The sequence below is a fragment of the Rhinolophus hipposideros genome (assembly GCF_964194185.1).
Source record: "Rhinolophus hipposideros genome assembly, chromosome: 10".
In the NCBI taxonomy this organism is placed as follows: Eukaryota; Metazoa; Chordata; class Mammalia; order Chiroptera; family Rhinolophidae; genus Rhinolophus; species Rhinolophus hipposideros.
Genome location: NC_138056.1, coordinates 43,022,019 through 43,046,954, shown reverse-complemented (window position 1 = coordinate 43,046,954; position 24,936 = coordinate 43,022,019). Strand labels below are relative to the sequence as shown.

Below are 24,936 nucleotides of genomic sequence, written 5' to 3'. Positions count from 1 at the left end.
CCAAATTGACCACCCAGGTCTGAATTCCCTTGGATTCAGGTGTCTGGGCACATCCAGCAGATTGCTGGGATTGGTATACATGGAATCAACTTGTGAGGAGCATGACAACAATAAAAATGCATGAGAAGCAAAAAGAGAAGCATCTGTTAACTTTCTGTGGGGCACTGAGGGTCCAAGGCACCACCAGCACCCTCGGCGCCCCGGAGCCAGCAGTAACTGTCGGGGTTGGGCAGGTTTGCGGTGCCTGCACCGAGCCTGAGGGCAGCTACAACTGTGGGCTGAGGGGTGGGAACCCAGCAATGAATGGGGCTCCTGACTGAACTTCAGTTTCTTCATCTATGAAATGAGGGTTGGGCACTGACCACACTTAGGTCTATAATTACTTTTCTTCTTCTTTTTTATACAGAGGGAACCGAGGCAGAAAATGAGACTATGAGTTAGCACTTGGAACTTACTGATCTTTCCAAAAACAAAAGTCAGTTAATGGTACAGCTGGGACAACAGTGGCATGTTATTAGCAAAGAGGTAAGTCAAGTCACAGGAGAGCTTCTAAGACCAAAGGTCTGTGACAAGCCATGGCTCATTTCCAACATGGAAATTCTAGAAGTTTCTAGAAAGATGGTAAGCTACTGTTTATTTAAGCAGCAATTGATCACAAATGTAGAGTCAAAGGGACATTCCATTATACCACAGTACAGTATTTCCTTTAAAAGTTGACATTGATATGGTTCACATTTGCCAATCTTACAGAATGAGCATAATCCACATTTTATTATATTAAGTTTATTTTATAGAAAACAATCAAATGTCAGACATTCACGCCAAATGTGAGGCATTCATGCTTGGTTACTGATACTAACATATAAGAGGAGCTGCTGAAATCAGACTACACTACCGAAAGTTACAAACAGCCTAGGGGTGCTAAATTACTGTACTTGAGCCATTGTCTTCTGATCCTCTATCTGTGTTGCGTCCTGCACAACACAAGCCATGGGAAGGCAAGGGAGGCAGCGAGGGTTAAACTCTCATAAAGAGACAGAGACTCAAATATAGTGAAATCACAGAGGACCAAGGGACTCACAGCCTCAAGGGACTGGAGCCCCGAATCGGTCACCGTGGGTATTTATTGATTTTTCACAATAGAAATCACATGATTAGGGGCAGGGTCTGCGAAACTTTTACACCATACAATAATCCTTCATTCCAAATCCCATAATCGTCCCAAAGCAACCGATGCATACCATCCCCAAATGACCAAGGTGTGGTGCATACAATCCCTGGGGGAACAAGTCTCACAAGATAAGATTATCCCATGAGCCAAACAGGAGGGGCGAGATGCCATTGTTCTAATGGGTCCATTACACCTGAGGGTAAAGGACAACAGTTGAGGCATGCGTCAGCAGCTTCTCAGAAGAGGAGGGGCACAGCTACCTCCTAACTTTACATTAGCTCATGGGGGTCCTAGGGGGGTCCCGTCTGGCTTAGGTTGTTTCTCCCGTGAGAAATCTTACCCGTCTTTGACTGCAGACCCTGCTTACAAGGACCAAACATGGAGACTTAGAGTAGCATAAACTCAACCCCAATAAGGGACAATCCCGCAGGGTCACCTTTCCCTAAGGAAAGATTGGAGGGGACAGACTGCTAGGTTGCTGTGTGACTATACCTCCCCCATTTTGTTTTTGTAGTGTGAGATACACAGACCGTGCCGTTTTTTCATTTAATGCCCTTCGGAGGGAGGCTTGTCCGCATCCGAGGACTAAACAAGATAAACAAAATACAGCAATCAGTGTTACAATAACATCAACAAACCCACCACCCAAATTTTTTATCCATTTAACAGGGTTTAAGGTGGAGAGTCCCTCTGCAGCAGCAGACAGGATATCTTCTTCTGGTAAAAGCTGAAGCTTAGCACTAGACATTTGATCAACTTTCTGTTGTAACTAAACAATATCTATAGAGAGATTAAGCATATGTCCTAAAAGTTGAGCGCGAACTTTATTCCAAGGGGTGTATGTGTAATTATAAGCAAATGGGGTTACACAATAAGTGGAAACATTTCAATCACATTTAAGAGTAATCATAGTACGCAAATCTTCCAATTGATTACCAGTGTCTCTAGTTTGATTTCCATTTTAAATTTGATTTTGACCTAAACCTCGTCGGGAAGGACCAGGAAACTCAGGTGACGGCATCACCAGGCTGGGTGGAGGCGCCGGCACCGGGTACGGGTCGCTCGGCCGCACGCAGCGATGAGTGTCATACACCTGGGCCATCGGTGGTGATCCGGTCCGGCGAGTGATGGTCACATTGGGCGGGGGGCCGGACTCCATGGTATGGCTTGATCCACCGGCTGGGTACCCACAAAGGACGTTCTTTTGGTCCTGGAGAAATACAAGCAAATCCTCGTCCCCATGTTAACAGAGTTCCTAACTGCCATTGATTGGTCTGAATATCCTTCCACCAAATGGGCACATCCTCCAAAGCTTTAGGGCTGTGGAGATTATTAAAATGTCTTTCTGCAGCTGTATGCCCAAGGTGTGGCTCTGTGTTATTACTAGAGCCGGAAAAATTCAAAAAATTTAAAATAAACATAGCTTTGGCTAATTGCACCTGTGGAGGATCCTTGTCTCCTCCCCCTTTTTGTTTTTGTAATTGTTTTTTAAGAGTACAATTAGCACGTTCTACAATGGCTTGTCCTTGGGGATTATAAGGAATCTGGGTGGTATGGCTAATATTCCACTGTTCACAAAACTTTGTGAACTTGTTACTAGTATAAGCAGGGCCATTATCTGTCTTAATGGCCTTAGGAAGTCCCATAATTGAAAAGCAGATAAGCAAATGTCTACAAGAATGTCCAGCCGTTTCGCCTCTCTGAGCGGTGGCTGTGATGAAACCCGAAGATGTGTCAATTGTAACATGAACAAATGACAATCGTCCAAATGAAGGAACTTGGGTTACATCCATCTGCCAAATATGATTTGGAACTAAGCCTCGGGGATTAACCCCTTCTGGGTGTTATCTGAGGAGGTTTCTTTAACTCCTTTCTTATTCTTATTGGTGAATCTCCATTGTCTTCTCTATCTTCCCTCTCTTCTGAATCTGTTTGGAGCAGTTCCAGAACTGATCGGACCTGCTTAAATGTCTCCCAGATTGAGCCAGGGAAAGACGTCCCGTTGGCATGTAGATCACAGAGATCTTGGCCAACTGCATCCCACTTATCTAAATCCAAAGTTCCTAGGCTGGGAAACCAGGAACAATGAGTCTCAATGACTTTAAAAAGTTCTTCTAATTTTTTCTCTGAGGTTTTATTCTTTCCCTTTTTGAGTAACTGCTTAAGCAAACTAATGCAAGGTCTATACTTGCTTTCTGAATTACCCATGTTAGTTTAAGGAACAGGAAAGAAAAGAAAGGACTTTCACTCAATGTCCACTCAGATGAACGGCCGGCCGTTCCACTTGTGGAGGCCGTTCCCCGAGTCGCCGTTATGTCTTATGACGGTGTGACGGAACCGCGGTGACGAGCCCACTCAAGCCCCGTAATGACGAAGATCATGGGACTAGAAGCATTCACACACACACTCACACTCTTTCACACGAATATGTTAGTAATGTCTCTGTTGATTCCTCTGACTTACCTTGGTTTAATTTCTCTAAGTCCATCAAACCACCTCCTTACCAGGTAGTTGCTGTGCAGCAGATACTCAGAGACCCTTCAACCGTATCTGCAGACCCTACAACTCTTAGTCCTTCTTCTCTCCTCGGGCCCCACGTTGGGCGCCAGATGTTGCCTCCTGCACAACACAAGCCATGGGAAGGCGAGGGAGGCGGCGAGGGAGGCGGCGAGGCTTAAACTATCATAAAGAGACAGAGACTCAAATATAGTTAAATCACAGAGGACCAAGGGACTCACAGCCTCAAGGGACTGGAGCCCTGAATCGGTCACCGTGGGTATTTATTGATTTTTCACAATAGAAATCACATGATTAGGGGCAGGGTCTGCGAAACTCTTACACCATACAATAATCCTTCATTCCAAATCCCATAATCGTCCCAAAGCAACCGATGCATACCATCCCCAAATGACCAAGGTGTGGTGCATACAATCCCTGGGGGAACAAGTCTCACAAGATAAGATTATCCCATGAGCCAAACAGGAGGGGCGAGATGCCATTGTTCTAATGGGTCCATTACACCTGAGGGTAAAGGACAACAGTTGAGGCATGCGTCAGCAGCTTCTCAGAAGAGGAGGGGCACAGCTACCTCCTAACTTTACATTAGTTCATGGGGGTCCTAGGGGGGTCCCGTCTGGCGTAGGTTGTTTCTCCCGTGAGAAATCTTACCCGTCTTTGACTGCAGACCCTGCTTACAAGGACCAAACATGGAGACTTAGAATAGCATAAACTCAACCCCAATAAGGGACAATCCCGCAGGGTCACCTTTCCCTAAGGAAAGATTGGAGGGGACAGACTGCTAGGTTGCTGTGTGACTACAATCCACATTTTATTAAGTTTATTTTATAGAAAACAATCAAATGTCAGACATTCACGCCAAATGTGAGGCATTCATGCTTGGTTACTGATACTAACATATAAGAGGAGCTGCTGAAATCAGACTACACTACCGAAAGTTACAAACAGCCTAGGGGTGCTAAATAACTGGACTGGAGCCATTGTCTTCTGATCCTCTATCTGCTTCGTTCCACTCCTAGTGCCCGTTAGTCTAATCTCATATCTCTGCATTCCTTTCTACTCTCTGTCTTCCCCAGTCTCCTGTCCCCCCACCCCACCATCCTCCTTCAGCTCTAGTATCTCCATTTCCATTTGTCTCCCTGCTCTATTACCTTTGTCCGCAATTGGACCTTTTTGCTCCTCTTTCTGACTATTACTCAAGCTGGTTATGACAGAAAATGAGTTCCTGCTGCAGGAGTTGTTTTCATTTGAATGTCCCACCCTCAACTGTACATTACTCATCTGAACACTCCTTACCAGCTTCTTTATTTTAGAGTCATAGAGGGAGAATTCCAAATCCCAGGTCCTGTTATGCTTTATAGAGCTCATCAGTTCTTTGAAATTCTTCAGATCCTGCCTTATCAAAGGGGAAATTTTGAAGCAGAACTTTAGCTCAAAGGTTGAGGAGCTCTCTTTTTTTGATATGTCCAATAAAAACTGCATACTGAGGGTCATCTCTTCACTCCCCGCCTGCTGCTGTTCATCCAGCAGCCTGTGCACTTCTCTGAGGGACTCTTCCCCCAGCTGGCCCTGGTCCTCTTTCACCAGGTAGGACATGGCATGGAAAAATTCCTGGAAGCTAATGTGGCGGAAGCTGTAGAACTTTTTGATGTTAAGTCCCTCTTGGTAATCGATGCTGCTCAGGAAAGCAGCAAGGCTGGGCCCATCTAAATTGTGCTTCCTGAGCTCAGCTTCTTCAAACAGGAACCTCTGGTGTTGGAGCCCCTCAGCTGCCAGGGAGCACAGACCTCTCAGAACCATGCGTCGGGTGAGCTCGGAGCAGCCCTCATTGTCGTTGGGCGGCAGGAAGGTGGAGACGTAGGCCATGAAGATGTCCGTGCTGTTACTGGGAGACTCTGAGAGCACTCCGCCCCTCTCCATCTGCCCCTTCAGCCAGGAGCAGACCACCCAGCAAATGCCTGGAATCTGACATGCTTTGGAGAGAACGTCACTTCCTTGTACAATGTCAGTGGCATTTTTGATTTGCTCCTCGTCTGTGAAATAGGATCTGAAATACTTCTGCCTCTCATTGTCAGAGAAGCCTAGGATGTGGATGTGGCGCGGTTGTTTCAGCAAGGCCTCCAGGTTCCGCAAAGCCAGGGGCCGAGTTGTGATGAGAAGAGAGGATGTGGGAAACACCTCTCTCCTAATTAGACGGTGCAGCACGTCCTCTATGGGAGTGGGCCCTGGCCTCTTCAGCCTCTCCGCAAATGACCGCTGCAGCTCATCGTAGCCGTCCAGGATGAACAGGAGCCTCTCTGGCTGCTGCCTCCGAATCTCTGCGACAGGCGCTTTATTGTCCCCACAGCACCAGATAAGGAGCTGGTCCAGTGTGCTCTCCGGCAGCAGGACCACTTCTCTGCAGCTCACATAAAAGACATAATCAAACTGGCCTGGGTACAGGTTTCCAGTGGCCCAGTCCAGCACCATTCTTCTGGCCAGTGTTGTCTTTCCAGTGCCAGCGGACCCCTGTATCACCACTGTGGGTGGGCCTTGGTCAGGCCCTTCCCTTGGAGCAAATAGATCTTCCACCTTCAGCTCCTGCTCCAGGGTGGGGCTCCCAGGGCTGGGCTTGGCCACCAGGAGCAGCTGGTTGTACCGGTGGTTGACGCCCTCTTCTTGCCTCTCCTCTAGGCAGCGCACATGCTCTCGGTATATTTCTCTGTAATCTGAGCCAGACAGTGGGGTATTAGGTAGTGAAATACGAATAAAACAGAACAAAATGGCCCTTCGAACTCTGAACTCTGCTGTTCATCTTCTGTGCTCTCTAACTTACATCTCCCTGAAGGTTGTAATTCTAGCTTCATGGGGAGGGACCACTGTACATGTGTATGAGTGTGTGCATGTCTGTGTGTGCGCATGCACGCATGTGCATGTGTAATGTTCATGTGCACATCTATATAAGTGTGCAAGGGTACATTTAGCACGTGTGAATATCTGTGGGAAGGGAGTGAATGTTTGTATCCATGCGTGCTTGTGGGATGTCCTTATGGAAGCTTGTGTACTTTTGTGTAGAGAAGGCATGCCAGCGTGCGTCAGCAAGTATGTGTAAGAATATGTGTATGTGCAAAAGTCTCTATGCGAGAATGTCTGAGTATTCACGTAAACTGTCCCCATTTAAACTGGTGATAACGGAGACGACAAAGGAAAGGTGAAACCATAGGAGCCTGTTCTAAGTATAGGTCGAGCCAGATGCTATAAAAATAAACCAGCTTCTGTGTCGGAGCCACAACTCTGAGTCTATGGAACCTCCTATCTCTATGTCGGAGGAGCTGAGGGAGGGAGCACTGGCACCAACAGACCCTCCGTCCACAAGAAGGGACAGGAGGCCACTTAGGCTCCATGCCCACCCTCTAGAGTGCCATCAGTCCACCAGTTCCTCAAGAGAGCAGGATGCAGGAGCAGGCTGTCCTCTCTGAGAAGCTGCCGGAACTGCCTGCCGGCAGAGCAGTGAAGGAAATGTTCCACCCCCACGCCCTGATGCCATGTCTCTGGTTAACAGAACCCCTTCACCAACACCATCCCCAATCTCTAAGCCCGTTTCTTCATACTCTCCCCTTCTCTGGCACTACAGCTGTAGATGGGGGTTGGGCATTATGGCCATAAGATATCCTAATCTTTCCATAAATAAATCCCCACCTGGGCCCAGGCCCTTCACCCCACAGTTGTCAAGAGTGTTTAGCTGGAGACCACAAGGACCCTCAGGCACTGGGGCTCCCAGGCAAGGGCAGAGGACAAGAGTGAAAGAATGCATAAATGACAGGCATGGGAGTTTCTGGAAATGGCATGCGGGAGGGGAAGTCCCAGTGCCACTCTGACCTCCCCTTATCCGCTGCTGTACTCACCATTTAGACAAATGTAACTGAGCTGGTCCACGAGTTCTAGCAGTTTCATGACCGTCAGGATGTTGACCGCCATTTTCACAGCGTCCTGTGCTCCGTACATCAGAATCAGCCGAGAAGCCAGATCCACCCGACTCAGGCCCTCCAGCTCTCCTCGAGCCAGCCCCTGGCCCTTAAGCAGGGTTTTATCCCGTAAGTAGAATTTAAATATCTTGAAGTCATTTTCCTCAAGCTCACACAAGGCCCAGAGCAGTGCCTCCCGTGGGTTGCCAGCCAGAGCCATAGTATTTGGAGTGAAGGGTCAAGTTCAGACCTGTGACCTAGAGAATGAGGGATAAGAGGAAAGGAGAGAAGAGGTTCACTGCTGAGGGAACTACAGCCTGAAGGTACCTCAGTGTGCCCTGCTTTCTGGCTGCTCAGCAAGCTGCTGAGTGCAAGGCAGGGAGTGATTAGATACGTGAAATTTCCAAGGAAGGTAAGTGGATGAGACAGCAGGAAGTATTCCGTCAGTCCCTGCTGTGCCTCTTTTCCAGCAGACGTGTTTTTGTGTGGCAGATAGAAGTAAGGTGTGTGGGTGTGATCTGTATTTATGTTGTCTATCGCCTCCCTTCCTTCCACACAGTGTTTGTCAAGCCTTGTCGGCCTCCTTAGACAGTTTGCGTTAAGAAAAACATATATTGCTGGGGCTGCTGAAGTACGGCAAAAAGGTTAAAAACCTATAGTCATCAGCCCATGGGCCTCATACGTCAGCCTCATGGACTCATTCACACACAGCATTTCAAAGCTGGAAATCTTCTCATTCAGATAAAGAGATAAGTTCAAATCATGAGTAAAAAAAAGCTGATTTTGTGCTGGGGGATTTACATATATTATCCCTTTTGATCATCACAGAAACTGTCTTGGGGATCCCTCCAGATGAGAAATTTGACAGAGAAAACTGGTTTTCCAATATTTTCCAGAGCTAGACCAGTGGGCATAGATTCAGAATTTAAATCCTGGTCAATGACCTGGGTAAACAGAAAGAGATGAAAGGACAAAGACATAGTAGACAGGCAGAGAAATCAGGTCGTTGGGCTAAATGCTACCTGAAACTAGAAAGATTTGTAGAGGATAAAGCAGAAGAGAAAGGAGAGCAGGGTCTTGAGTCGTGTTTAAGATACAGAACTAAAATATTGGCAGAGTGGCCATCCTCAGAAGAAGAAAAGCAACAACTGATTGAAAGCTTTCAGAGTCCAGAATTATACCTGGGATCTAAAAACACTGGGGAACCATCTTGGTAGTAAAATATCTGAGAGTCAGCAAAAGGTGTTTGGGAATGGGGAGAGTTACTGAGATTCAAATATCAGCATTTTGACTGCATACCAAAAGGAGAGAGAAAAAAAAAATAAAAATGTGTTAGTTAAGATACAGAGACTTTGGCTGCAAATTTGTAAACGCAGGCCAGTTGATGCAGGAGCAGTTTACAATACAGCCTCAGGCTGCCCTGCGAGTTTCCCGTAGTGAGAGCTAATTCAGGTAAGAACAAGAAAAGAGAGCACCCGAGCCTGCCAAGAAGATGTGCGGTCAGGCTGTTCAGTCAGGTTAGGCTGGGAAAGCTGGAAGGGAGGCCGAGCCGATGAGCTCCCTGCTGCCCGAGCCCAACAAATAGGTCCTGGGAACTGAACTGAAATGAATCCCTTTTTCTGATCAAACAGCTTCCCAAGCCAGGCCTGGGTCCACTTAACCCAAACCCATAGTTCGCCCTGCTTGGTGATGTTGCTATTAAAAGGCTGGTTGCGACTACCCAGACACTTACCCTCTGATACCCACCGGGCCCTAGTACATGTGGGGCTAGAACAGATGAAGAACCCCCAGAGCAGCAGAGAAACACAAACATTCACACATTCCATCGGACTATCAGTGGATGGACACTGCTCACCAAAGGAGAACTTGACCTCATTCCTCCACATACTGAAGTTGAAAAGCAAGGGAGGAGCTGAAGGGATAAACTCTTCTGTCACCAAGAGAAAAGAGGCCCAGCACACCCTCCATCTCCCTCTCTGAAACGCCAGCCCTTTTCTACAACCTGACTCCAGGCCAAGCTGGGACTATTTGACTCATGAGACAAAGGAATGGGGGCACTGTCACACCACCACATCCTCAACCATGGCCTCTTTTCTTTTAGTTGTTGAAAGGACTAGAGGATATGCTCCACCGAAGTGAAAAAGGAGGAAATCAGAAGCTCCATGAAACAAGGAGCCCAACAGTCCTCGAAGGCCTGGTCAGAGGGCCTGGAGCGCTGACTGCGCAGGAAACCCTGACAGCAGAATGGGGTTCTCAGAAAGGCTGTCTCCAAGGAAAACAAGGATTGACAGATTAGCTGGTGCCACTGGCCTTCAGGAATAGCCTGACAGGCTATTAGATGGTATGGGAAAAACTAACAATACCAAGAAAACTCAACAAATGAAAGTAAAACGAGGAAATTACTAGCTCTAGAAAAAAAACATAACAAAGGACAACCAAAAAGAAAGTCAGAAGTTTACATAATAGTAAACCACAACATTCAGATGTGAATGTTTGCATAGAAATAATAACGTGACCACTGAATATTTACCTAGCTAAAATGTAAAATATAACTACACTGGAAGGATTCAGTAGTAGTAGAAAGAAAGCACTGGTATAGGAAGTCAACAGATAATGTCTACAATGGATGAATCAAAAGGTAGCAGTACACATGCATTTAAAAGTGCAGAGATGTAAGAAGAAACAGTTTAAAATCTAAGGTGGCTACTTGGGGGTAGTGGGGGAAGGGGTGGACCAGAAAACTACTGTATTTGGAGCATAAGCTTTTTAATGCTAATTGACTTTTTAAACTATGAGCATGTGTCACTTGATAAAATAGAAATTAACAATGAAAGGATAGAAGGTAAAGAAATGGAGTCAACACATATTGATGCAAAAAGAAAAAACACATGTATAGACAAATATTTCAAGAAGTTTGGCAACAAAAGGAATTGGTTATTTTGAGGTGATGAGGAATTAAGTCACGGTTTTGTTTGTTTTTAACATGGGAGAGGGTGGCAAATGCTGACCAAAAATATGAAAAATCCAACAGAAAGGCCAAGTTAGAAACGCTAGAGGGAGAGAGAAGTGCTAGAGGAAACGATTGAGAGTGTGGATTAGGATAGAGTTCAAAGCCTTTGGCAGGAGGATGGAGGGAACATCCTCCATTCATGCCCAAGGAAAGTGAGAGACATTGTTTGGCAGAGCAAGGTAGATGTATTGGGTTTGTGGTCAGAAGATGAGGATAATCATGTCTGGCGGTCCCTATATTCTGCACAAAGGATGAGTAAGAGCATCGCTTAAGGGTGGAGGACTGGCTTAGGAGGGCTGTGAGGTGGCTCTCTCCCAGATACCTTTCTTCCCACTCCAGGGCCTCCAGTGCCCATTGTTCAGCAAGTTCTCCCAGAGTCCAGGAAAACAGGCAGGAATGGGAATTGGTCTGTCCCGGAGCCTTAACCAAACTGTGGCTAGAGACAGAAGCAAGACAGCAAAGAACCAAGCCCAAGAGACCAAGATGGGAAAATGGAGTGAGACACAGCTCCGTAGACCATGTGACAAAAGAAAAGAGTAAAGCCACTTACTGTGAAGATTCTCAGGTCTGCCTCCCCTAGAAGGCTCCAGGTCTGGAGATCCCAGGGCCAGAGACTGAGAGTCACACCTAAAGGAAGTAGAAATGATATGCGAAAGAACCAATTTTAATTGGAGGCTAGAGACAGGAAATGAAATGAAGCCTCCCTCCCTGTTAACCCTGGCCTGGCTGTGGGCAGAACTGAGAACTGGTATAACAGTCCCAAAAAGGGAAGAGGTGGAGACAAAAGAAACAGAGACCAAGGACAGAAACAGTCAGCTAAGATACAAAGAGGCACAAGAGAGAAATGAGCGGACGAAACAAAGTCAGAGAGAGAAACAGACAGACAGAGGAAGCTAGCTGATGGATATGGGTCTCTCTCTCTCTGTCACAGACACACACACACACATTCATGCCCTTTATAAATAGGGTTCTGCCTGCCTGGATCCCTCAGCATCCTGGATGTATGAGTATGCATTCCCTTGTCCTGGCCAATCAGCATCCCTAGGAAGACAATACCAATGATCACCCTCCTTCTGCCCCTGAGCTATGTGACTGGAGAAAAATACGAAAGTTGACCAGATCCTTGAGGTCTCCAGGCTCAGCTGGGCTCTCCCATAATTGATCAGTGCCTTTGATGGCTCACTCTTGGTCCTTCTTCCAAATACTGCCCATTGCTCCAAGGCTGAACCCCATCTAGCCATTGCCATTCTCAGTAGATCACTTTGCCTCCACTTCCTTGAGAAAAGATAAACATCATTTGACAAGAGCTCCTGCAACTCCCTTCTCTCTCCAATTCAAAGTGTCTCTGATTCTTCATCCATCCTTTTTTTCCTTTCCTACCAGAGAGAAAGGTCTTTAGACCATCAATATAAAGGCAAAGTTCAGGGTGGTGAAGAGTCCATACCCAACTCAAATCAACATATGAATGGGAAGTTCCAAGGTTGTGCTTGGTTAGGTTGGGACAGCAACACCTCTTCATTGGGGATGGTTCTCTCCTCCGAATTTCTCCCCATGATCTCGGCACTACTCTGGGCTACAGCAGACCCCCATGTGGCACCCATAAGGGAGGCCATATCCCGGAGTCGCTCTCCAACATATCCCTCGTCCTGCCCAAGACCATTTCTCTCATCTAGGCTTCTCCATTTGGGTCCCACTTCCTGCTTTGTTTCATTAGATAGCTTCCCTTGCTCACACGTGTATATTCAATCTTTCTCCCTCCTTGAGATTCTTACTCTTCGTTTAAAATATACTTAAAACTCTTCCAGCCTAAACTGTCCCCCTTTCCACAGCTACTGCCTTAAATGTTTCTTCCCAGCAACTTCCTTGAGAGAGTAGCCAGCACTTACTGCCACCAATTCAAACTGACCATTCTCTCACACCTGAATTCTGGTTTCCAAGCCCACTCCACCCTCAGTTTCACTGACAGTGCTCTACTAGGGTTGCTAAAAATCCAGGTTATCAAATCCAAGAGTCATTTTTCAATCCTCCTTTGATAAGCTGTTCACCTGTGTTTGAGGGAACTAAGAATATGCATGTGTACCCAGAGCACTGATGGGAGTAGGATTACGTGAATTTTAATTATAGAAGGTAGCTCCAAGGAGAAAGCAGTTCTTGGGCATAAGAGTTGGGGCTATGAAGCCCCAAATCCCCCATTCACCTTGACAGCTGGATGGTGAGACTTAACCTAATTAAGGGAGTTGATAGGTTTCCTGACAGGCAGTTGTTATCACCCCCATTAGACCAAGAAGGAAACTGAGACTCAGAAAAAATTATAGATTGCCCAGAGTTACACAGTAAGTTAGGATCAGAGTTCCTTCCATCACATAGTAACAATAATAGCTACCAAATAATGATAATATAATAATAATAATAATAATAATCATCTCAATGGTGATACATCCAAAAATGAACTTGGCATAGAGGAAAAACAGGGTTGCTAGATGGGAGGGGAGGTAGGGATAAAGCGGAAGGTGAGGGGATTAGAGAGCACAGTCGGTAACCACAAGATTACCACGGGGATACGAAAGTCAATTTGGGGAATGTAATCAACAATGTTGTAAAGATTTTGTAGGGTATCCAATGGACACTTGTCTCATTAGGGAGACCACCTCAGGGATGGTGTAGATGCCTGATCACTGCGCTGTACACCTGAAGCTGAAGCTGAACAATAATGAATGTCAACTACAATTATATATATATATATGGTTACAAGAAGCAGAGTACAGCATTAGGAATAGAGACAGTGGAAATGTAACGGCTGTGTGCGATGTCAGTGGGGTAGTGGATGGCGGGATAGGGGTCTATTACATTGTTTTGTGCACATGAAACTAATAAAAAAAAGTTTAAGAAAAAAGTGAACTTGGGATCTTTTCCCAAAAACCTGCTGCACTTGTGGCTTTCACTGTTTCGATAATTGACAACTTCTTCATACTAGTTGCTCAGCACAAAAAATTGGAGTCATCCTTGACTTTCTCTTTCACACTTCACATACAATTTCTCAGAAAATCCTGTTGTCTCTACTTTTAAAATATACCTGTAATCTGCCCACTTCTCACCACTTGCACTACTACTGGTTTGGTACCAACCACCGTCATCTCTCTTAGATTTGGTCATCTCCTACCATGTCTCTCTGCTCTTTCCCTTCTGCCTCTCCCCAGTAACCGAGCCCCCTATTGTATTTTTCTCAAAGCAGCTATAGTGATCCTTTTAAAACTAAGACAAATCATGACCCTCCCCTGCTCAAAACTTGGCAATGGCTCCCCATTTCTTTCAAAGTAAAAATGAAAGTCCTTACCCTTACTGTGCCCTAGGAGGTCTTTAATGATCTCTAATCCCTGGATAGGGGTCCATCTCCCGCTGCTCCAGGCTGATCTTAACTCTCCAGCTGCCAAATATCCTTCCCAAACACAACAGGCCTACTCCTGCCTTCAGGCCTTTGCACTAGCTGTTCCCTCTACCTGGAAGCTCTTTTCTCACACTTCATAATGGCCACCTCATTCACCTTTTTCAAGTCCACTCAAATCTCACATTGTCATTGTGATCCACCCTAACTCCTCTCAACTCCTGATTACCCATTACTCTCTGCTTTTTCCTTTTTCTTAGAACTTCCTACTTTCTAACATATATAATGTACTTATTTGTCTCTCCCCGCTACAATGTAAACTTTTCAAGGACAACTTTCTTTGTGTTGTTCAATGATACATTCCTTTAAAAAGCGTCTGGCACATATTTAATTTAATGAATAAACCACCTTACGCCCCTGTCAAGGACAAAGCCCTTTATAATAAGGCACTTTGACAGCCATTATCCCATTGAAGTCTGAAAACACGACTTGTGACACTTGTGCAGCTTTCTGGCTCCATCTGGCGACAACTATGCAGACTGAGCTGCTTCCCTTCTCGCAGTGCGGTCCCAAGTTTGTGCGGAACTATTTAGCTCGGTCTCACTGAATGCGCGTCGACCTAGATCAAAGAGCACAAACTCGGAGCAGGAAATTGTAGGGCCGTGAGAAGCATCATCGGTAACCAATAGGCACAAAGATCGTGTCCACGTGGTGCATATTCAGCCTATGGTGCTCCTAACGTTTGCAAGCGTACTCTTTTCCGCTCCAGGCTCCTTCTCTCTCGACAAGATGGCCACACCGGCGGTACCGGCGAGTGCTTCTCCCACCACTCCAACCCCAGCCATGGCTGCTGCCCCAGCCTCAGCCCCAGCCCCGGCCCCAACCTCAGCTCCCGCGCCGGCTCCGGCTCCAGTGCCGGTTCCAGCTCCAACCCCAGCTCCATCCTCATCCCCAGACCCGGCAGCAGCAGCGGCTGCGACCGCGGCTCCGGGCCAGACCCAGGCTTCACCGCCAGCAGCAGCGCAGACCCCGGCGCAGTCGCTGGCTAGTCCTGCTCTACCCGGCCCCTTCCCCGGCGGCCGTGTGGTCCGACTGCACCCTGTCATTTTGGCCTCTATCGTGGACAGCTACGAGCGACGCAACGAGGGTGCTGCCCGAGTTATCGGGACCCTGCTGGGTGAGTGAGTGGCCAGAGAAAACGGACGTTTTCTTCTTCCTCCCACCTCTCCTTTATCTCACGTCCGCGTTGATCTCTTACCCGTTTCTCCATTGGACCGTCTTGTTGGGACTCATCTTCCCAAGGACCTTGAACTTTCTTGCCTGATTGCTGTCACTTTGTGCGACGTAATGTATATGAGGAGTGTTTATGTCTTAAGTAAATGTTGTGTACCGAGCCATTTACATTTTAATCTTCCCAGTAGCATTTCACGTCAAGCGTGATTAGCCCCAGTCTACCAAACGTGAGTTCACACGCTGACTAAGGCAAAACCCCTTGGCTCCCCAGTGACCACGTTTTCCCCCCGCTTATCTGCTAAATGTCTTTATGTTCTAGGTGTTTGCAAAGAAGTTTCTAACCAGTTGGCAAAGGGAACATCTGTTAAGAGATATCCCTCTCACCAAGTAAACCGCTTTGGCAGGAACCCACGTAGGACTTCAGTAATAATCTCATTAACTAAGTGTGTAAGCCTGAACCCCTGTCCCTTCCTCTCCCTAATTCGTAGCCCCTGTTCCCCCAGAGCTGTCTCTGATTCTCCATTTGGATACAAACAATTGTATTAATCTGTTCATGATACTGCTTAACCCTCAAATCAAAAATAACCGTTCCCTACCCATGTCCCAAATTTGGGGAAGTAAATATTTTATGTTAAAAGTAATTTGTAAAACCGAGACGCACTAAAGAGGAATTACTGATAATATATCCCTTTTTCTGGGTTCTGCCGGTCCCATCAAATTCATTTTCACTCCATCCGAGTCACAGATTGTAGACACCTTTGTGCACCCACTCCAATTGTATGCATCATTTCTCCTTCTCACTCTTGAACACGTAATAGTCCTTCTACCGTAGAAAACAATAGGTGTATTGCAAAGAGGACACAATTTGTAGGCAGACCATCAAATATATGACTTGTGCCTTGGGACAAATAACCTGAAGTCTAGTTCCTTCAGGGGCTACTTTAGACTTAGTCTTTGTGAAAACTTATCACAGAAAGCATCTAACTGCTCGCACACGTTAGGTACGAAACTGTGGGCACACATTAGGTACGAAATGGCTGTTGGTTGCCAACGTGTACCGTGTCAGGCCTATGCCACCCCTGAAACACACACACACATTCTCTTTTTATTTGAGAAAGTAGCATTTTGCAGAAACTTGAATCGATCCATTATTTTCCAAACATTGCCATGGTTTTTCTCAAGCGTTTGTATTCTCTTTGCCACAAGTGCCTTCCCTGCTCTCACTTGTCCATTCAAGTTCCACTCATCTTCCAGGAAAAGTGTTCAGTATTGATCCTTTGTCCCATACTCTCACCCTCACCCTCATTCTTAACCTCCCAAAGTATGGTAGCATTCTGACTGCCCTGCTTTGAGCTTCTGTAATAAGTGATTTTTGCATCACTGACTTGGCACTCGACAAACACTCTTTCAGCTACAGTGTCAAATTTCCCAAACTCACTGGTGCTATTTAACTAAAGAAACAATTCTCCACCTAAGGTTTGTGCTAAGTGCCCTAAATAGTACAATAACCCTAGTTAGAATAACTGTAATCTAGATCTTCAGATTCTCTTCCAAACGGGTCAGGTGTGACAGAGGCAGTGCTTACTGAAGAATGAAGCATGGATTCTGCTTGCTAGGAACTTAACATTTTCTCAGTTAGACAGTAATTCATGAGAAATATTTCATGTGGTTAAATGAAGTCACTGGTGCTTTACGTACTATAAAACCGTTAGGTACTAGAATTCAAAGTTTGATAAAACGAGCTCTACTCTAACCCTAAATTGAAGACGAAGATACACTCTTGCATGCAAATAATTAGAATATAATATGATAAATGCTCTAATAGAAGGATGTCATAGTGGCATGGAAAATACAGAAGACAACTATTTCAGAAGCTTGAAGTGGTCAAGTCTTTTGGATGCTGATGAGAGGTCAAATAAGATAAAGAATATGTATCCATTGGGTTCAAGGACATAGTTTCAGCAAAGGAGGCAGAAACCATAGTAAGGTGGAACTAGACACTAACGGGTATAGGCACCAGTGTGGTCTGTGGTGAGGAGGGAAGCACTTGAAGCGTGGGGTGGGAGATGTCAGCACATTAGAGAAAAGTAGAGAAGTCAAGGGACTAGCCATCTTAGGTCCAGAAACAAATGTGGGTAGTGGGAATAAAGTTACCAGAACTAGAATAGAAGTTTGTGGTAAAAGACTCACATTGATGAAGTTTCACAGGTGGAGGGTTCCTGGATGATGATACGGTTATGACCATGGGACCCGATGGCTGATGGGAGGTACAGGTGAAGCTCTCTAAACGGTTCTCTGACTAGGCTACTGGAGGAGTGGTCTATGTAGACATAATTAAAATCTTCCAGGTAGCCCTGCAGACTAAATTACAAGGAGAGAGTGCAGAGGCTGGAAAAATGACGGTCACAGTGGAAAGGTCTGGAGCAGACTGATAGCAGGAAGTAACCGGCAAAAGGAGACCTTGTGAAGGGAGAATAGGCCCTTGATGGTTAAAGGAAGGCATTGGCGGTCACTCCAGGGTTTTAGTTCTCTGGAGAATCCTGGTCCCACCGATGCACATGGCTGAACTTGGAGCTAATGAGTTCAGTGTTTTGTTCATTGACTTGGAGGAGACCTGAAAATCTGAAAGCGTTTGGAAAGTGGTCAGAGGCTGCTGGGAGCCTTTGGGTTACATAACACATGGACAATTCTCTCTCCCAGGAACCGTTGACAAGCACTCGGTGGAAGTCACCAATTGCTTTTCAGTGCCACACAATGAATCAGAAGATGAGGTGAGTGGGGATTTGAGCCGCCCTGTGCAGGCTACCTGTTCTTTTGCTGGGCTCCCCGGAGGGCCCTCTCGTAAAGTGTGTTGTGCTCATAACTCGAGCTCCTATAGTTCAGGGAGCTTTGTTCCCTCTATACGTACTTCACGGCCTCTTCTGTCTGTTGGGGTGGCCTGTCATCTTTTTTATCCGTTTTCTGACTTCTAAGCTTTCTCTCCTGCCTCCTTAGGTGGCTGTTGACATGGAATTCGCTAAGAACATGTATGAATTACACAAGAAAGTCTCTCCAAATGAGCTCATCCTGGGCTGGTAAGTTGTGGGGCGGAGGGGTTGGGAGTCTGTGATTGCCGAGGCCTTTTGCCACCAGACTAGGTGTTGTACTCCCTCTTGTGGAGACAGTACTGAAGGTGTATTACCCCCAGGAGCTATGAATTCAGTGTATTTTGCTGGCAGTTCTGATCCTATGAGGCCAAGAATATTTCTTTTGAATTGTAACTTTTACTGAGCAAGTCCTTTTTTTGCCTTGCTGGTGCCTTGGAGTTTTTCAAGAGTTCTAAGTCAGCTTTTGATTTGAGTTGACAGCGTTTTCAGTGTGTTTATTGTTTTGGTATTTGGGGTGTCACTGGGTGTCTATACTGTAGGGCCGCCAGGTACCTAGAGACACCCAGGCCACCATCGTGTTGAGTATCGATGTCACATGTAGACTTGAGGCCACAGCTGTGTTCCACTTTCCAGGTACGCTACAGGCCATGACATCACAGAGCACTCTGTGCTGATCCATGAGTACTACAGCCGGGAAGCCCCCACCCCCATTCACCTCACTGTGGACACGAGCCTTCAGAACGGCCGTATGAGCATCAAGGCCTATATCAGGTGACCAGGGTCTTGGGCCACGAGGGTGTAAAAAGCTACCTAGTTCATACCATGCCCGGGTGACACTTCACCTCCATCCCAAGCAGGTTTCATCCTTCAGTGTATAACTCACTGCGTCCTAAGGAAGCCCATGCCTCACTCTCAACAGTTATCATTAGAACGGTTTTACTCTGAAACAAAATCTGTCCCGGAAATTTCCACTCACTGATTCTAGTTATACCCCGCTTTTCTACTTATTGCTCTTAGACCAGTTTCAAGTGAGGAAGCCATGATGTTGTGTTGTTCGTGTGATTCCTTCTAGAAGCTAAGTCTGCATGGTTCCTACAGCCAATCCTCACTGGTATTCCGGTCATCCTCCTTCACCATGTTCACTGCTTTTTTGAGTTACCCTTTAGTTTATTCTTACCCCGGGACTGAGCACAGGACTCAGAGTAGTGCAGCTTAAAGGATGGCTGGCCTTATTTTGAACATATCTATTAATCCACAATTAAGTCGTTTTGATGACCGTAACATTGCAGTATTGACACAGAGCCCGCAGGCGGTTAAAATGCCAGTTGTTAGGGGATGTTGAAAAAGGCTCTCGTGGCATGCTGACGGGGGCTGCTATGGAGTTGGAAGGATTCTATTTTCTGTTTAGAATGAAGGCATCTGTTAGTTTATATGCTGTTTAACTTTATGTTCTTGCTGTGTCTGACGCTGATGTAACTAGTTAACCATTATGCAGTAAGACAAAGATGGTGCGTTACCAAGTCTTTATGGCCAGTTGGTGTACCACTAAGCTCTAGCCATTGCCTGATTTCTTAGCCTTTCCAGATATTTCAGACTCCTCAAGATTCAGTTGAGAGTGTATAGTTGACATGGGAAAGGCCGTCACCTTTAGTGACAGCACCCAATCTAATCTTGGTGGGCTGGAGTGAGTCTGTTTTTTAGTGCAGAGGAAGGGCTCAGTCCCAGAAAAGACCTGTCCTTTCTCTTCTCTCTGTGGGGGTGGATGTGTAGGCAGCCAGCTCCACAGGGAAGCTCAGTGTCCTGTCCTCTCACTGAAATTGCACAGTGTGTGAAGTCTTCCTCTGAATGGACCAGGCCAGGTCTGAAAGCCGAGGCCCCTCTCCCAGGCCAAGGGTTTGATATGTGGAATGAGCCAAGGGAAGAAAACGACTTGTCCCATGAGACCTCTGGGGTTCAAGCCTTCTTATATCAGAACCTTGGAAGCCATACTCTTGGTATGACGGCTTTCCCAGCCCAGACTAGACGTGGAAACCTTCTCAAGACCATCTGTTTGCCTGGACTTCTCTCTCCCCAGCACTTTAATGGGAGTCCCTGGCAGGACCATGGGGGTGATGTTCACGCCTCTGACAGTGAAATACGCGTATTACGACACTGAGCGCATTGGAGGTGAGTGACCTTTCAGGTCCTCTTCCAAGGTCTTTGGCATTTTTCATGGGAGGGAGTTGCTCTCTAACAAGGATGGAAGGCTTGGGTGGGTTAAACAGGAACCAGTAATCTAAGGTTTGTGATGCCTGGAAATCACAGTCATTCTCCTACATAAATGGAGTTCGAGGAATTATGTGTGAAATTGTTCGAGGTGGGAAATTATCAGCACTAGAGGCTATCTGGCCATGCATATGAGACCAAAACCAGTGATTAGCACACTGGGTGCAGGAGTTGAGCTCTATCAGGAGGAAGAAAAGCTAGTAAGGGCAGAACGGGGGTTTGGGGAAGTTGACTGAGTCCAGAGGGAGGTGGGAGCATTAGATTGGTTAGAGATTATCTCTTTCCTGAGCGGATGACTGAATTTTCTGTGTCTTATTCCCCCAACCCACGCGCACAGTTGACCTGATCATGAAAACCTGTTTTAGCCCCAACCGGGTGATTGGACTCTCCAGTGACTTGCAGCAAGTAGCAGGGTCATCGGCTCGTATCCAGGATGCCCTAAGCACAGTGTTGCAGTATGCAGAAGATGTGCTGGTGAGGAGGGGAGGAAAAGGGGGGCCTAGCTCTCCACTCTGAGATTGCTGCGAGATAGGCTGGTGAAATAACTGTCCTCAGTGGTGAAAATTAACTGCCTTATTCCATCTTTGTTTGGTGCTCAGTCTGGAAAGGTGTCAGCTGACAATACTGTGGGCCGCTTCTTGATGAGTCTGGTTAACCAAGTACCCAAGATCGTTCCTGATGACTTCGAGACCATGCTCAACAGCAACATCAATGTGAGTGCCTTTTCTGGGCTCCCAGGGGGCCAGTGCCTTCACCTACCTCAGCTGGGCATTCCCTCAGATGTGCAGGGCATTGGGGGAGATGGCCTGGAGGGGACAGAGGAGACAGGGCTTTGCCTTCAGCGCCCTTGCTGTCCAGGCTGGGAGGAAGGAAAAGAGAGTACACAAGCTCCGAGATTCTCTTCTTCTTAATCCCATTGGCTCAGGTGTTGCTGATACTGTGACTTGTTATCCAAATTCATGGTCGAGAGAAATGCTTAAATTCAGATGTTAATGAAAATGCAATTTTTTGTTTTCCCCATATGAGTTCACAGACCCCCTAGAATTCTACCCATGGATCTCAACTCAAACTCCCTAGTCTGTAAGTGTATCAGTAGAGATGAGAAGCTGTTCTCAGGCATTTCCTTCCTGTCTTCTACCTTCAGCTCTTACTCAACCTCTCCCAGCCGTCATTTACCCGGGATTGCCCTCATACCCATTGTCCATTGTAGGGCTGGCCAAGACTGGCCTTTCTGCTCCCCTTCCACCTAACTCCTCACTCATCGTGGCTTCTTTCTCTTCCAGGACCTGCTGATGGTGACCTACCTGGCCAATCTCACACAGTCACAGATTGCCCTCAATGAGAAACTTGTAAACCTGTGAAATGGGCCCCAAGCAGCACGCCTGCTATTCTGGGCCCAACCCTAGGACTCAGAATGGCGTGAAGTTGAAATGGCTTCTTGTGGTTTGAGTCACACTGAGTCAGTCAACTGCTTGTGACTCTAAATAAACATAACCTAACTTTTGTAAATGAATTCCACCTCATGTGAGTTTACTGCTGGCTGGAAGGGAGAAAACTGTTCTGGAGCCCATGCAGAAACCAAAAGGGAGTGCTCTGTAGAAGTTGGTTGTGTGTTTGACAGGACTTGTCGTCAGTTGTTGCCCAAGCCACTTGAGCCTCATCTGACCCCAGACTGGATAGCCTTTGCACACTGGTTTACAGGGGCACTTTCTTTTCACTCTTTATTTCTGCTCAGAGCACACTGGACCTCCAAAGAAATGGTTCTTTATCACTCCTCTTTCATAGCATCTTATATGGATGGCAGTATAAAGGGTTGTCTTATCACAGTTTGAAGTACCTGGAGAATGTGCTAGTGAGGGAGAGGAGAGGAGAGGAGAGAAGGGCGTGGATACACATCATTCCTGGGACCCATGAGTTCTGGTAGAAAGACAGCCGTCTCCATGGTGAGAATTAACAGTGCTTTACTGAATTTTTTCTCTTGGTTTATCAGTCTGGAAAGTTGTCCACTGAAAATATTGTGAACCATTTCTTAATGGGTTATGTGTTTTCCACAGGAAATGGAAAGGAGAATCCATGCAGGGAAAAAGCTGTTTGCCACTACGGTTCAGGGAGGCAGAATTAGAATCTCTAGGTTAAGTTTTTCCCCATTTTAGTGGGGGAAACAAAAGACCCAGGCTCACGTGGATGCTATCAGGCCGGCTCAGGAGGACTTGGACACTGGTGAGAGATGGGAGGGGTCCAGAGTGTTGCCTGTTTCTGATAAAGGTGATTGAAGGGATGGTGGATATGGAAACTGGCTACTCCAAAGTGGTGGAAGCTTAGAGGATGCAGAGAGGTGTGACCAGTTTAAGGTTAGAGGAGTAGTGTGGGACCAAATGGTGAAGTGTTAAATGCAACAGAAGAGCTGTGACTTTAGGTACACAGAGGGGCTGTACCACATCTTTTGGGGAAAGGCTGAAGAATTCGAGTTATCCATTTGCTCATGTAAAAGTTACCAAATGCCAAGCAACATGCTAAGCAAAAAGCCATGGTGCGTGCTTAGAATCTACTAGAGGTGTTGGAGGTCTTGGCAGGCATCTAGTTAGGAAGTGAAATCTAAGCTGCATCTGAAAGAGGAAGAGACAGGCTGAAACGGAGGGCAGTAGAGCACTCTAGGCACACAAACTAATGTGCGCAAAGTCCCAGAGAGATGGTCAACCAGGTGGCCCATCAGTGCTGATTCCTGGCTCCGATATTTGTAAGGATGGCAGGATATTATTTTATTTTTGATTCTTTCAGACTTTGCTTATGTGTGCACAGGTTTTTTTTAATGTGAATGTTTTCATACATGGTTATGTAGCTGTGCATATGCTAAAAACATATTAGAATATGTCTGGGTGAGACTTCTGTTGCCTGAGTTCTGACACTGCACACCCCTGGTTTTCTCCAGCCTCCGGAACCAATCCTTTTCAGTGCTTTTTCTTGGTCCTGGGTCCTTTTTACTTTTTCCTCTGCACCCTCTGACTGGAAAATCTCACTGAAGCTCACTCTGACAGTCATTACCTGTGTGTTAAGAATGCCCAATCTCTAGCTCTAGCTCTGGCCCACATTCACAACTGGTTTCCTGATTCCAGCCTTGTTAAATGGACACAAGATACCTTACCTGGATGTCTCAAAAGCCTCTTAAATTCTACTTGTATATTGAACTGATTGTCTCCCTCCCACACAAATCACCTTCTGAATTTCCTTCCTTTGGTGATGACACAACTGTACCTAGTTGTCCAAACCAGAAGCATTGGATGAATGAATCCTTGATTCTCCCCTCCCTGTCCACCATCATGCTTCAACTACTTTATTATAACTCTGCCTTCACTCTTGCCCTCCATGATACGGGGCTGTGATAAGTATATATTGTGGTCTTATCCATGGTTCTGGCATGCAGCTCTTGAAAGCCTTCGGAACTTTCTAAGTGTAAGACCTATAAAGATGTAGAGAGTCCTGTTAAAGATGTACACAAGCCCCTTTCAACAACTTCTGAGTTTGTTAACGAAGTGGTTTTTGGAAGGCCTCTGGGCAACCACAGGAATGGGGGCTGTTTGCCAGGTGAACTGCCCATGTGATTGGATGTTACAACTTTAATCTTGGGGAGGAGACAGGCTGAAGGTTGGCTTAATTACCAATAGCCAGTGATTTAATCAACTTAGCCTACATAATGAAACTTCCATAAAAACCCAGAAGGACAGAGTTTGGAGAGCTGCTGGCTTGATGAATAAGAATGCATTCAGAAACACGGTACATGCCAGGAAAGTGGCACACCCCAAGCTCAGGGGCAGAAGCTCCTGTGTTCTATACCCACCCAGACCTCTCTGTGCCTCTGCATCTGGCTGTTCGTTCATATCCTCTGTAATAAATCAGTAATGGTAAGTAAACTTTCCTTAGCTCTGTGAAGTGCTCTAGCAAATTCAACCCAAGGGGGGGATCAGGGGAAGCCCCAGTTATAGCTGGTCAGTCAGAAGCACGGCTGACAAGCTGGACTTGGCGACTGGCATCTGAAGGGGTTGGGGTGGGAAAGGCAGTCTTGTGGGACTGAGCCCTGCACCTTGGGACCTGACGCTGTCTCCAGGTAGTGACAATGTTGTTCAATTATAGGACACTCAGCTGGTGTCTTGAGAATGGTGGGGCGACCAGCACATCTGGTCGCATAGGTGTTCGATAAGAATAGTAAGTGTAGAGAAAAACAGTTTTTCTGTTCACCCACTTGGGTACACTCTCATAGCAGCCACACTGCTCTGTAAATCTGACCAGGACGTAACCTCAGATGAAATCTTTTTCAGAGGTGTCCCATTGCCCAGGATGAAGTCCACACTTGTTACCCAAATCTGTGGCTCATCAGACCTTGCCTGACTCTCCAGCTTCGAGGTTACACTTCATGTGGGCCCCCCTTGCATCTGCTCTGCCCCCTGCTAGAATCTGTGCCCCTTTAGCTGCCTTACCATTACTCATCCTTCAGGTTTTAGTCTACATGCTGCCTCCTTAGGTGCTCCTGTACCGTGATCCCAGGACATTTT

General features: G+C 46.4%; 2 protein-coding genes across 2 annotated transcripts; one reads left to right on the top strand and one right to left on the bottom strand.

Moving 5' to 3' along the window:
• Window positions 1-3,883: 3,883 nt before the first annotated feature.
• NLRP10 (NLR family pyrin domain containing 10) lies at window positions 3,884-7,852 on the bottom strand (the record flags this gene model as incomplete). Its single annotated transcript, XM_081064273.1, has 2 exons — window positions 3,884-6,396; window positions 7,573-7,852. 2 exons carry the CDS (start codon window positions 7,850-7,852, stop codon window positions 4,745-4,747), a joined length of 1,932 nt encoding a protein of 643 aa, XP_080920399.1. The 3' UTR covers window positions 3,884-4,744.
• Window positions 7,853-14,760: 6,908 nt separating this feature from the next.
• EIF3F (eukaryotic translation initiation factor 3 subunit F) lies at window positions 14,761-24,227 on the top strand. The gene is made up of 8 exons (XM_081062601.1): window positions 14,761-15,201; window positions 17,958-18,028; window positions 18,252-18,331; window positions 18,758-18,895; window positions 20,199-20,290; window positions 20,727-20,863; window positions 20,989-21,102; window positions 21,673-24,227. The coding sequence occupies exons 1-8, from the start codon at window positions 14,814-14,816 to the stop codon at window positions 21,748-21,750; spliced, it is 1,098 nt and encodes a 365-aa protein (XP_080918727.1). The 5' UTR covers window positions 14,761-14,813; the 3' UTR covers window positions 21,751-24,227.
• Window positions 24,228-24,936: the final 709 nt, after the last annotated feature.

Excerpts from the sequence above, each read along its gene's own strand:
- EIF3F (XM_081062601.1), top strand. The coding sequence starts at position 14,814 with ATGGCCACACCGGCGGTACCGGCGAGTGCTTCTCCCACCACTCCAACC. Across the intron at positions 18,029-18,251 it reads ACAATGAATCAGAAGATGAG|GTGGCTGTTGACATGGAATT; the intron begins GTGAGTGGGGAT and ends CTGCCTCCTTAG. Across the intron at positions 18,896-20,198 it reads AGCATCAAGGCCTATATCAG|CACTTTAATGGGAGTCCCTG; the intron begins GTGACCAGGGTC and ends CTCTCTCCCCAG.